The 11,800-nt window shown below is 32.1% G+C and overlaps 2 protein-coding genes across 2 annotated transcripts; both read right to left on the reverse strand.

The window, feature by feature from the left end:
* Positions 1-1,961: 1,961 nt before the first annotated feature.
* Positions 1,962-3,301, reverse strand: LOC131928639 (venom toxin OcyC11-like). The gene is made up of 3 exons (XM_059284709.1): positions 3,037-3,301; positions 2,698-2,791; positions 1,962-2,119 (listed from the first exon to the last, which is right to left on the reverse strand). Exons 1-3 carry the CDS (start codon positions 3,113-3,115, stop codon positions 2,017-2,019), a joined length of 276 nt encoding a protein of 91 aa, XP_059140692.1. The 5' UTR covers positions 3,116-3,301; the 3' UTR covers positions 1,962-2,016.
* Positions 3,302-5,170: 1,869 nt separating this feature from the next.
* LOC131928647 (neuropeptide Y receptor type 4-2-like) lies at positions 5,171-6,187 on the reverse strand. The gene has a single exon (XM_059284723.1). It carries the CDS (start codon positions 6,185-6,187, stop codon positions 5,171-5,173), a length of 1,017 nt encoding a protein of 338 aa, XP_059140706.1.
* Positions 6,188-11,800: the final 5,613 nt, after the last annotated feature.

The raw sequence follows: 11,800 nt of genomic DNA on the forward strand, positions 1-11,800 counted from the left end.
AGTTTACTAATTTCGTTTATGCAATAATTCGTTACGTGTTTGCTAGTTACGTGTTACTTTTTGTTACGTTGTGTACTATGTATATATTAAATACTTTCGCTCATTATCAAACCTTCCATTTGTAAATTTTCGTGTTTGAAGTTCTGCTCTACGTTAATTGAATTGAACAGGTGTCGCCGTGTGAATCATTACCTTATTTAACTGCGACTTAACTGAAATGTTTAGAACAAAATGTTCGTGATCTAGCAGTTTAAAAAAATTGCTTTACATACCTTTAGACACAACCGTTTTCTTATAATCTATCTACTTAATATTGTATTGTTCATGTAAAATAGTTGTACATTCCTAACTAGGATGTTGGGACTGCAAAATCGTGTTATTAATACTTTCATAGCACATTACGACACCCTACAATAATGTCGCATCTGAAATAGTGGTTTTTCTCTCCTGTAATAATTATAGATTTACATATTGTTGAAGCTGTGATGATGGAAGACGAAAGAAATTTCGCACGTAAGTTTTAGATTGCATGCGCTTTTTGGTGTGAATTATTTAACGATTTCCGGTAACCGGAACGAGTGCTTTATTGTTATGGAAATAAAATAATGTGAATACTACTTTATTCAGGTAGACGAAATTTCATACATAAGCGTACGATCATAGAATTGGATTACTTTTTAAACGTTTTCCGGTATCCAGAAGTAGTTTTTTTTATAATTTTTTTTGGAAAAACGAGCAATTGAATATTGTTTCAGACAGGTAGACAAATGCATACATAAGTATACATTTTATACTTTTGGAATCCTGTCAATTTTGAGTGACCTTCGTTATGTGGAAATGGTATTTTGCATATAATCTAATATTTATGTTTGAAATGTCGTCCACTTAATTTGATTGGTATTCAAATTATAGAATTTTAAGAAGCTGGAAGAAGACTTAGTCCCGTTTCCTAAAAACCACTCCAAAGTTTTGGAGAAAACTGTAAATTTGATATGATACTTATAAATAAAATTTCGTCAATCTACCTGATAAAAAACTTAAACTACCCTGCTTCCATACTCACATACATAGACAGGCAAAATTACTAAACTATGATTATTCAGGTTCCGGAATGTGTAAAACGTCGAAATTTTTAAAAATCTTGATTTTGATTTTTCGCAGGCTCAGAATGCATACTTTACATTCCGTATAAGATAAAGTAGTAAGGTGTAAAACTGTGAACATTGTCTACTTAAATAAAAAGTTAGTCAGTCTTGCATTTTCATTGAATATTAAAGTATCTGAAAAGTTTGAACGAAATCGCTCTTTTAAAAGTAAGTGATAATTGAGTTATCATATTTGACGCAAACAAGCAAACAAAAAATAAAACAGACTTCTTCTTCTTCTTCGTTCTTAATTTTCAGCGTTGGAGTGGATCGAACCTTATCTGTCATAAGGTTTGAACTCGAGACTTTTTTTCCGAATTTATCAACCATGAGCTTTTGCCGACGCGATCACGCTTCCATCATAATTAAGGATACGTGTCAACTGGTTATGCGCCATTGAGGCCATTGACTCCGATTTCAGCCTGCTTTTCTTTTTGGATTTGCTTCCATAGCCTTTGTCCAACCAAGAACAAACTACAAGGCAGCAGTTGTTTGAAGAGTGGCTGTCCCCAGCTAACGAGCCTCATCTACCCGAGGGTTCGTATTCGAGTCTTCTCGGTTTAAACACACAAACGTAAACTTTTTTTTTATTTTAATGTAAGTGGCGTTAAATTTTGATTTATGGGCAGTCTAATTTTATGCCAGAATTTTCAAATTCTATTGACCTGCGTGTCAAGTGTGAAACAAATCGTTATGGTAGTAACGTTTAGAATTTCGTCCTCGACTCTCGACTCTAGACGCAACAAAAAAATCAGTAACTGCTTTTAAAAACGAAGATGAATTGTATTATTGAATGTATTTATTTCCATTGGAATATTTTGTTTTTAAATGTTCTTAACGTTTAGGAACTTGTTAGCGATAGATCTTTCATTTATTTTTTTTGGCAGTCAAGTTTTGGAACACAGCAATCTGGATATTGCTTGGTGGTGTCGTACGTCGCCTTGCACCCAGGTGGGAACCTATAAGTACTGCACCTGAAAGAGTGGTTAATACAAAAGAGATTAATTATACTCTGTTTATGATCTTAGCAGTGTGCGTGTTTTACAAATGTTACAACTACAAAGTAACTACAAGAAATTGTGTCTTTCGGGAATTTATCTAAATAACCTCGCTGAAAAAAATTACTCTTATGTCTTTTGTAAATAGTGTTACATCAAATAACTATAAACAAATTATGGTCCAGGTAGTAAAAAGAGGAGTTCGAAAAAAAACGTGTTAGTTTTAGTTTTAAAATGTGCTATATCTGGTAAATATAGAATCTTTCAAGTAGCCTACCATTCTTAGCCTCAAACATAATTCACATTTCTGACATACCGGTGTCAGAGCACTTCCTTTAGGATTGCCCCTTGTACAACCAGACGCGGTCTAAACACTGACCCTTTTACACCCACTCAAGGAGAAACTGTAGGGGGAACTCACAAATCTGGAGACCACAGTCATGTACATCCACGACGTTGGACGTATTGTTTAAATCATCCAAAATAAACCCAATTAATAACGCAGAAGAAGAAGTTTAAAATTGTGTTAAAGTTGATATGTAATAAAAACTTACGAGTAGCATTCATAGCTTCCATCATAACAGTCACATTTCTCACATCCAGATGGGTACCAGGATTCGCCAATCTTTACTCCATCAGGGCAAGCTCCTGGTAAAGATAAGATGTTTTAATGTTTAGGAAACAAAAAATTCTTTTATTTATTTTTTTTTTTGCAAATATTTGTACAGGCATAATATTTAATAGAATTTTTTTTAATAGTTGAAATAACATCTATACACTGATAGAAATGTAGTTTCCGTTTTTTTAAAAAAAAACTGATCACATGAAAAAAGAAACAAAAATAATTTGCACAAAAAAAAGATCCTGAAACAAAATTGAAAATTTTCTCTTACCCAGTCCTATCGATGTAGCAGCCGACACGTAACCAACAAGACCGAGGCAGACGACGAGAGTTAAAACTATCTTGTTCATGTTGAGACTGGTCTGATAACAGATGATAAGTGGTAACGTTTGCTGGCGTAGACTGAACAACTGACTAGTCGAAACAACTTGTTATATAAACTTTTATTTTAGGTCGAATTTGAAAATTAATTTAAATAAATTATGCTATTTCTATTACCTTGAAAAATCTAACTAGTTACTAAACAGTCCCAGTTTATTTTCAGACTGAAACTTGAAAGTGTAATCAATTCAGGTCTATGGCTGACAACGTAAAACGCTAATTACGTTTTAATTTGCTGAGGTGGGTTTTTTCGTTACAGCTTTATCATGCAAATAATAACATTTACAGTCTTTTCTAGTCAGCTTTTTTATGCGGGATGAGAAATAGAAGTATTCTCCCTCTCTCCATTACAATTTACTCGCTAATTGCTAACCGTCTCATGTTAAGTTTAAGTTTGGGAGTTTCAGCCTCAATGGAGAGGGTGGTGTTTAGGGGATTTTGTCCGTGTTGTTTATGTCCGTGAGGTTTATGTCCGTGAGGTTGATGTCCAGGGGGTTTATGTCCAGCGGGTTTAGGTTAGAGAGTAGGGATATGTCCAAGGTGTATTTGTCCAGGGTGTTTACGTAGGGAGTGTTATGTCTAGCGACTAATGACCAGACGGTAAACCAAAATCATGCGAGAAAAATTAACTTAACTAAAAATTTCGATTAACTATTCAAGAGATAGATCCAGTTTAGCTGGGTAATTTATAACGGTAAAAACAAAATGAAACAATATCAAAACATTATCAGTAAAAATATAATAAATAAATATATAAATATCATACGTTTACTTAATCTCTTTATGTAATAATTTGTAATGTAATTGTTAGTTTTGTGTTATCAATAGTTTACTTTCATATGCAAAATACTTTCGCTCATTATCAAACCTGTCCTTTGTAAACATGTTTGTTTGAAGTTTTGCTCTACGTTAATTGAATCCAACAGGTGTCGCCGTGTGAATCATTACCTTATTCGACTGCGACTTAACCAAAATGTTTATAACAGGTTATCTAACCGTCCGCTACGTTTGTACAAGTCAAACAGGAACTCAATTCTTTTACTATTACATCATTGTAAATTCCTAACTTGGATGTTGAGACTGCCCAAATCTTGTTCTTAAAACTTTCATAGCACGTTACGAAACAATACAATACTGTCGCATCAGTAATAGCAGTTATTCTCTCCTGTTGAAGCTGTTTTAATTGAAGAAGAAAGAAATTTCTCACGTAAGTTTTAGGTTGTATGTGCTGGTTGTTGTCAATTATTTAACAATTCCCGGTAACCGGAAGGTATATTTTATTGTTATGGGAACATAAGAACTTGAATACTGTTTCATTTAGATAAACGAAATTTCATACATAAGCATACAATCATATATACCTGGACTATCCTTAATTTTAGCTTTTTAGAATACTGATATCTTAAGTGCCGCTAGGATGACGAAATCTCATTTATAAAAAGCTATATATTTTTATCTGAATATTTGAATAATTTTCGGTAACCGAAAAAGTGTAATTTACTTTATTTCAGATTTATTTATCATAAAGTATATGCTAAAATCATTTTGACTCAGTTTTCTTTCAAAATAAAATAAAGTATTATATTTTACGATTTTATTTAATTATGTTATTGTAGATGGAAATGTAAACATGATGGTAGCATTCCTTTTTTATATCGTGAAAAAATGTCTTGTATAAAAGCAATTAAAATTATAAGGTTTTTAATGTAAAAACCTTTTTTTTTTTTTTTTTTTTTTTTGCTAATGAATAACAAATTCATTTGTTCATTTGAGCTAAATTATAACACAATAATTAAAGAGTGTTTTAAAAAGTTTCGCGAAAAACAATTTTAAAATAATCTAAAAAATTTTAAACATGTATATTCTGAGTAGATGTATTTATTGTTTAATAAGAAATTGTTTTTGACGCTATCATGTACTTAAAAATACTGCATTCAAACTAAAGAATTAGAAAATACGCTTAGCATAAAGTTGAAGTTGTTTTTTGTTTCACGTTCGTTAATTTTCTAAATTACAACAACCATCTATTTCTTTGATGACCCGTGTATGAGTGTTTTGTAAGTCTCGGCAAACTTGGAGCTCATCGTGATGTAGATGAAGAAGTTGACGCAGGAGTTCACCTGATACGTAACGGGGATAAGGTAAACGATAAGGTCGTAGAAATTCCAAGAAAGCTCCTCGAAGTGTGTTGTCAGGTAGGTGTTGATCACATGCTCTGGTACCAACACCATGAAGCTGACGAGACAAACAACCAGCAACATCTTCACGACTTTTATTTCCTTCACCTGCTTTGAGGATCTGCCCGACAACCCTTTTCTTTTTAGCTGCGTAAGTTGAAAGATAATCAACGTGGAACAAATAAACACTATGATAATTGGTATTGTAGTTGTAGTATTGTTAACAAAGTAATTCACGTAGTCAAGTATGATTGTCATGTTATTTACAAAAAAATCTGTGTACGCCAAGACAGCGATAGTTTTCTTTATGCTTGGAACAAACACCCATCTGTAAGTAAAACGGTAGTAGTAAGGCCAAACAGGAATAGACCCGAATAGGTATAAAGCAAGCAACATCCATTTGGCTCTGTAGGGTGTGAATATACGAGACACGTGAAAGGGAAATAACACGGCGATGGCTCTTTCAATTCCTATAGCTGTGACGTGGAGTATTGTGATGACGAAGCACACAGCGTTAGGCATAAGAACCGCTAACTTTATAAACGTTTGGTAGGTGATAGCAAAATATGGATCAATAAGTTTAATCAGGCTAGGTAAACGTAAGAAAATCGACGTGATAGAATAAAAGAGATCCAGTGAAGACAGAGACAGCAACATTATGTTGGTGGTTTCCTTCAGGTTGTGTCGTGACAAGACCAGCAGGTTTAAAATGTTGACCACAACTCCAAGGACACCCAAAGATAAACCTAACCCAACGTTGAGAAATATTTCAAGAACCCACAGATCGTAGTCACTGAAGTTCAACAAAGTATGTGGTAAATGTTGAGTAGCTGCTACGGGCTGGGGTGAACTATTGTTGGTCATGGTTGTAGTGCGCTGAAGAAAGACACGTTATCTAAAAATAATTTTTACAAATTAATACATTATTTAAAATATGTTGGAAAAATAAATAATCATGAAAACAATTCTTACAATGTCTAAAAACCAACATACCTTATAAAGGCTACATATTCTCTTACAAAAATTGTTCTTAACTTTGTATATTCTTTTTATGATTAATATAAAAAAATTAATTCTATTTTATTTGTCTTACTTTCTGTTTAAGACACTTGAAAACCGTCCTTATTAACTAGCTTGAGTTGTTTACATCAGTGAATTCATTGAATATTAAACGCTTTTGATTATGGTCTTTCCTTTTATTTTAGTGAGACATTTAGTGCTTGGAATATTATTATAGACATCTGGAAATCTCTGTCTAGGCTAACAGATTTTGCTCTTACAATTTTACTGCCTTCCTAATAAACCCAGATATCTAGAATTCAATACTCTTCTGAAGTTACAATGTCGGTGGAGACTGTTCCTGATATATTGCTTGATACCTGATGACGCTTTTTTAAATCTATCTCAGAGTAAATATTTTTATATTTTTCAGACGGATGATACGCAATGATTATTTCGCCGCAGTCTAATATACATGTAAAAACAACAGCAGTATACAATGTATCATTTCGTGTCTCTCCTTTTGGACACTTTACAATACGTATAGACGTTTTTGTTTCATAGAACACTAGATGTTTAGTCAACTATCGGTTTACTGCGTAATTTAGTTTACACTCAATAACACAATATTGTTTCCCATACACATTTGTTTTAAATTTACAATTACATAAATGACCCCTCGAGCATAAGCAAAACTAAGTGATGTCGATATAAACCGTTATTAAACCTTGTTTTTTTACTATCTTACGACTCATTATCCCGCAGATCGAAATTCTTCCACGTAGCGTTTGCCCTTGAGGTAGAAAAGTAAAATTATTGTCAGCATTGATTCACTCTTAGGATAAATTGTTTGTGAATTTCGTTAAATTAGTTAACTAGCTTAGTATTACGAATTTTTCTTTATCTTAGCTGGTAGACTATCGGAAAACACTTTTCTTAACTTTCAAGCTATTTTATTTTGATCCCAAATATACAGATAATTTGTATTGAATTCAAAACTTACAAACAAATTTTGGGAACAACATAAAATTGTTCTATGTATAAAAATGTTATGGTTAATTAAAAAGTTTACCAGATGAAGCAAACGCTAAACATATTTTTAGAATTGAGAGCCACGAACAATGACTAACAATTTTTGTTGTTGTTGCTGTTGTTGTTAAATTGCTTATTAGTTTATAGCTAGATAGAAAATGTGTTAATGTTGGAGTCAGAACCAAAATATTAACAGATTTACTTGATGTATAACTACTGTATTATGACAATATTTTCAATTAATGTTCTCACGTGAATTACAGTTTACGTCAGTAGCAATTGTAAAATTTCCTCAGCGGGGATGTAGAAGATGGTCACCCAGTTCGTAATAAAGCATTTATGAACTGATCCCGTTTAGAAAACACAAGTCACAGATGTGAGTGATAATAGACCAATGCTAGGAATACATTACCTCAAGAGAAGCAACGCGTTTCTTCAACAGCATGACACATAGGCCTAAACCCGCCAACAGAAGCAAGTAGGCTTACAGCTCTTGACGATTAGACTTTTTTAGTGGCTTTTACAGTTGTATTTACTTTAAATATTTTTTTTAAATAAAAAAATAAAATCTCTGAGGGGACTGACGTTAACAATGACCGCCGTTGACATATTTATAATACATTTCAAATGGACTGTGTTGCATATACAAATCAGGCCCACTTTTAATCATAGTCTTCTTTTTTACGTGGATTTTCAGTAAACACACTTTTAGGTACATTTTGCTAATTCATATTCGGCTTAAATAATTTGTAATTTTGTAAACGTTTCGTTTTATTAAATTAAAAGATATTGACATTATAAAAGATTTCGTAAAGACTAAAAAATGTAAAATAATGAAGTGGGAGTGAGATCTCTAAACTTTCTTCTCGGATGTTCTTATATACCATTAGGGTGGATGGCACCTCGGGATATAGACATGATTTTAATCCATTTTTAATTTCTTTAATTTTTTAAAATAGAATAGAATCTCATAGAAAAAAGAATAGCGCACCTAGTGAACGCCAAACAATATATGTATAATAGTGCGGAATATTATTAGTACTTTATAAATTCTTATTCGTCTTTTTGAGAAATTGGAAATAGCGTAAATTACTACTTCCGGTCAACTGAAATTACTCAAAATTTGACATGTGAAAATTCGTTTATTTATCTGAAAAAGTAATCAGGTTATATACTTTTGAAAAACCAAAAGTAGAATGAGTGCTGCCTCCGGTTATCGGAAATTGCTGAAAAGTTGAAACAGGACTACAAATTTAAAATAGTACTTGTATATGAAATTTCATCAACCTAGCTGTAACGGTATCCAAGTTATCGTGTTCACAGACATACACACACATACACACACACTCACACAGACATACAAACAGAATTGCAAAGCCCAGTTTTTCCGACTCGATTTTGCATAGAACACAGAAATTTTGATAAATCTGCATTTATTATATTTGCATTGCCTGATTTTAAAAAGTCCCCTATACTCCGCATATGATGAAGTACTGAGGTATAAAACGATGAAAACTGTAAAATTTTTATGTGATTTGTGTGCACGATTACAAAACTTCCTCTATACTCTGTATACGAGAAAGTATAAATTAATGGGTAGAAATGCTTCTAAATGTCCTTGCTGTTTTGGGAAACATTTTCAACATCACCATATTAGCACGTCGCAGACGATACAATACATCAGACGTCATCTTGACATCATTGTCTGTCTGCAACTTGTTTTATTACGTCACAACCCTCGCCATGAGGATGGTGAGCTTTCAGCTCCTGACGGCTGCCACTGACCACGAGTTCCCGTACGGGCTGTACCTGGTGTCCAACGACATTGGTCTTGTAATCAACGTGTGTCATCTATCAACACTAGCCATCCTACAGGCTACCACTGTCTTGTACCCTGCTACTAGATACTTGCTCAACACTAACACGACTAAACTAGCACTGGTTACGCTAAACATTTACGTTATTCTGACAGTCACGTATATCTTTTATCAACAACATTATACCTGGGGTTTCACTTCTGAATCTAACCAAAAATCAGGGCTACCTACAAAAACAAGACTGATTTATGACAAATGGAATTCTTCTTTAAAAATGAATAACCTTAGTGTCATAATAATTACTATGTTTATTCCAGTAGTAGTATTCATGATCATTTTCCTTATATTATTTAAAATGTTGCTAAGCAGGAGAAATAGGAAGTGCACAACCTCTAATCACATAGGAAATGTTAAAGTTTTTAGGTGGTTTAGTGTAATGTGTGTGATTAATTTTATTATCTTATTTTTTTCACGTAACTTGAATTCGTTCTACACGAACAATGAAAAGAATTGTGGTTTTATAGTAGTTTTATTTGTTGAAAATCTTTTACAAACTTTGTTTCAGTTAAGTATTTGTTTGAATATATGTTCAGTGCGTTAAATAACTAAGATTATATTTCTATAAAGGCGTGTATTTGAACTCTATTAAATTGAAATATCAAGCCTACAAAATGCGTAACTCCGATTACTGGCATTAGGACAATAAATTTACATTTTATTAATTTTAGTTTCAAATGACGATTTGTTATTATCATTGTACATCAGAAGGTTAAAAATCAGAAAGATATCAAACTGCAGAAAACATTTTAATTTAACTGAAAAGCTAATATGAAATATTGCAAACATAATTTCAGTGTTGCTTTATAAAACACATAATTTTAAAAATGTATATATATATATATATATATATATATATATATATATATATATATATATATATATATATATATATATATGCAATATCTGTGATTTGACACATAAATAAAGTAATTCTCATTGTGAAGAGAAAAAAATAGGATATTTGTGATTTTCTGCTGAGCATATCCCCATAATACATTTTTACAATATTCGCATTCTGTTCTTACCCTCATTGTTAAAACAGAATGCGAATATGGTAAAAATAATGTACACGTTTTTATGAGTAGAAAAACAGTATTGAACTACTCATCAATAAGTCTTTTAACGCAGATCTATTTACAACATGTGATGAATCGCTTTATAAAGAAAAACTCACGGGCGGATCCACAGTGCCGCCAGACCCCGCAATGCCGGGGGCCCACGCCACTTTGGGGGTCCACAGCCGACCATAATAAAAAAATTAGAGTTATATAATTCGCTTGCATTTTTTACTTGATGGTTGTCTTGTAAAAAGAATACTGTAGCTGCGGGTGGATGATCTTTATTCTATAGACGCCATCCCACGCTCTTGTATATTCTTTTTCCCTTTGTTTTTAAACCACTGTGAAAGCGGAGTCCTCTTTCTCCTACAATCAAACACACGCTGCAGTCGCCAAAATTCATTTTATACTAAAAAATCAAAGTCCATTGCACGAGCGGCCGCTAGATATTAAGACGACTTTCGCTTTTTTATAGCGTTGGAAAGGGGCCCACAATCCATTGTGATTTTACAATGTAAAATGTAAGTTTTTTTGTATTTGTAGAACTAATATTCTGTAATATCCTGTATTCTATAAATATAATACATAATATAATATTAATAATTTCGGTTTTATGTACGTTTGCTTATGTTCGTTTTACAAAATATTTGATAGTAAACGTGTATAATTTTAATTCTCTCCATTGAATGTTTTACAATAAGGCTTTAGGAAAAGTAGTTGAGATCATCCCAAGTTCAGTACTGATGGATAGAAGTACATCAGCGCTTTGTTGTCCTTTTTAAGTTCCTTTCCATGCCCCCCCCCCCCCGTTCTTAGCCTTACGTGTAGCTAACTTCCTAGCTGTACATTCACCACTTCTCACATTTTATCAGACACAAGTATTATTAATTAGTTTGACGAAGCATAATATATATATATATATATATATATATATATATATATATATATATATATATATATATATATATATATATAATATTTTCTATTAAATATCTTTATTAAAGTTTAAATAGTAGTGCATTATTATGTATTTACGAAAATCGTTTATTTTCTACTTTTTAGTGCAATATTATAATTTAAATTCTCGTTATTAAAACGTTTCTTAATTAAATTGGTTGGCGTTTTTATCCGACAAAACTTTTTACATAAAAATGTATAAATGTTGACAGTTTCTTCTAATATCCTGAAAAAAATGCATGTATTAAATCAATTATAAGGTGTGTTTGTTTTAACTAACGTAGGCTCAAGTGAAAGTTGCCTTTGCCACAACCAATGTCTTAAAATCAATATGTTAAGTTATAATACGCAAAATAATTTGGTAAGAAAATACTTTTTTAAAGCATAACATATTTCTTTTTCATATTTGTAGTTATGTGAACCGGGTTTAAATGTTTTAAATACTAAAATATTTTAATAATTAGCTTATTCTAGGAAAGTTGATTGATTTGTACAATGACCATAACATTTTGAGTACAAGTTTATTTTTCAGTTTCGCCCCTCTCACTCTTCTA

The sequence above is a fragment of the Physella acuta genome, unplaced genomic scaffold (assembly GCF_028476545.2).
Source record: "Physella acuta isolate Inbredline_101_S28 unplaced genomic scaffold, ASM2847654v3 ptg001528l, whole genome shotgun sequence".
Taxonomy (NCBI): Eukaryota; Metazoa; Mollusca; class Gastropoda; family Physidae; genus Physella; species Physella acuta.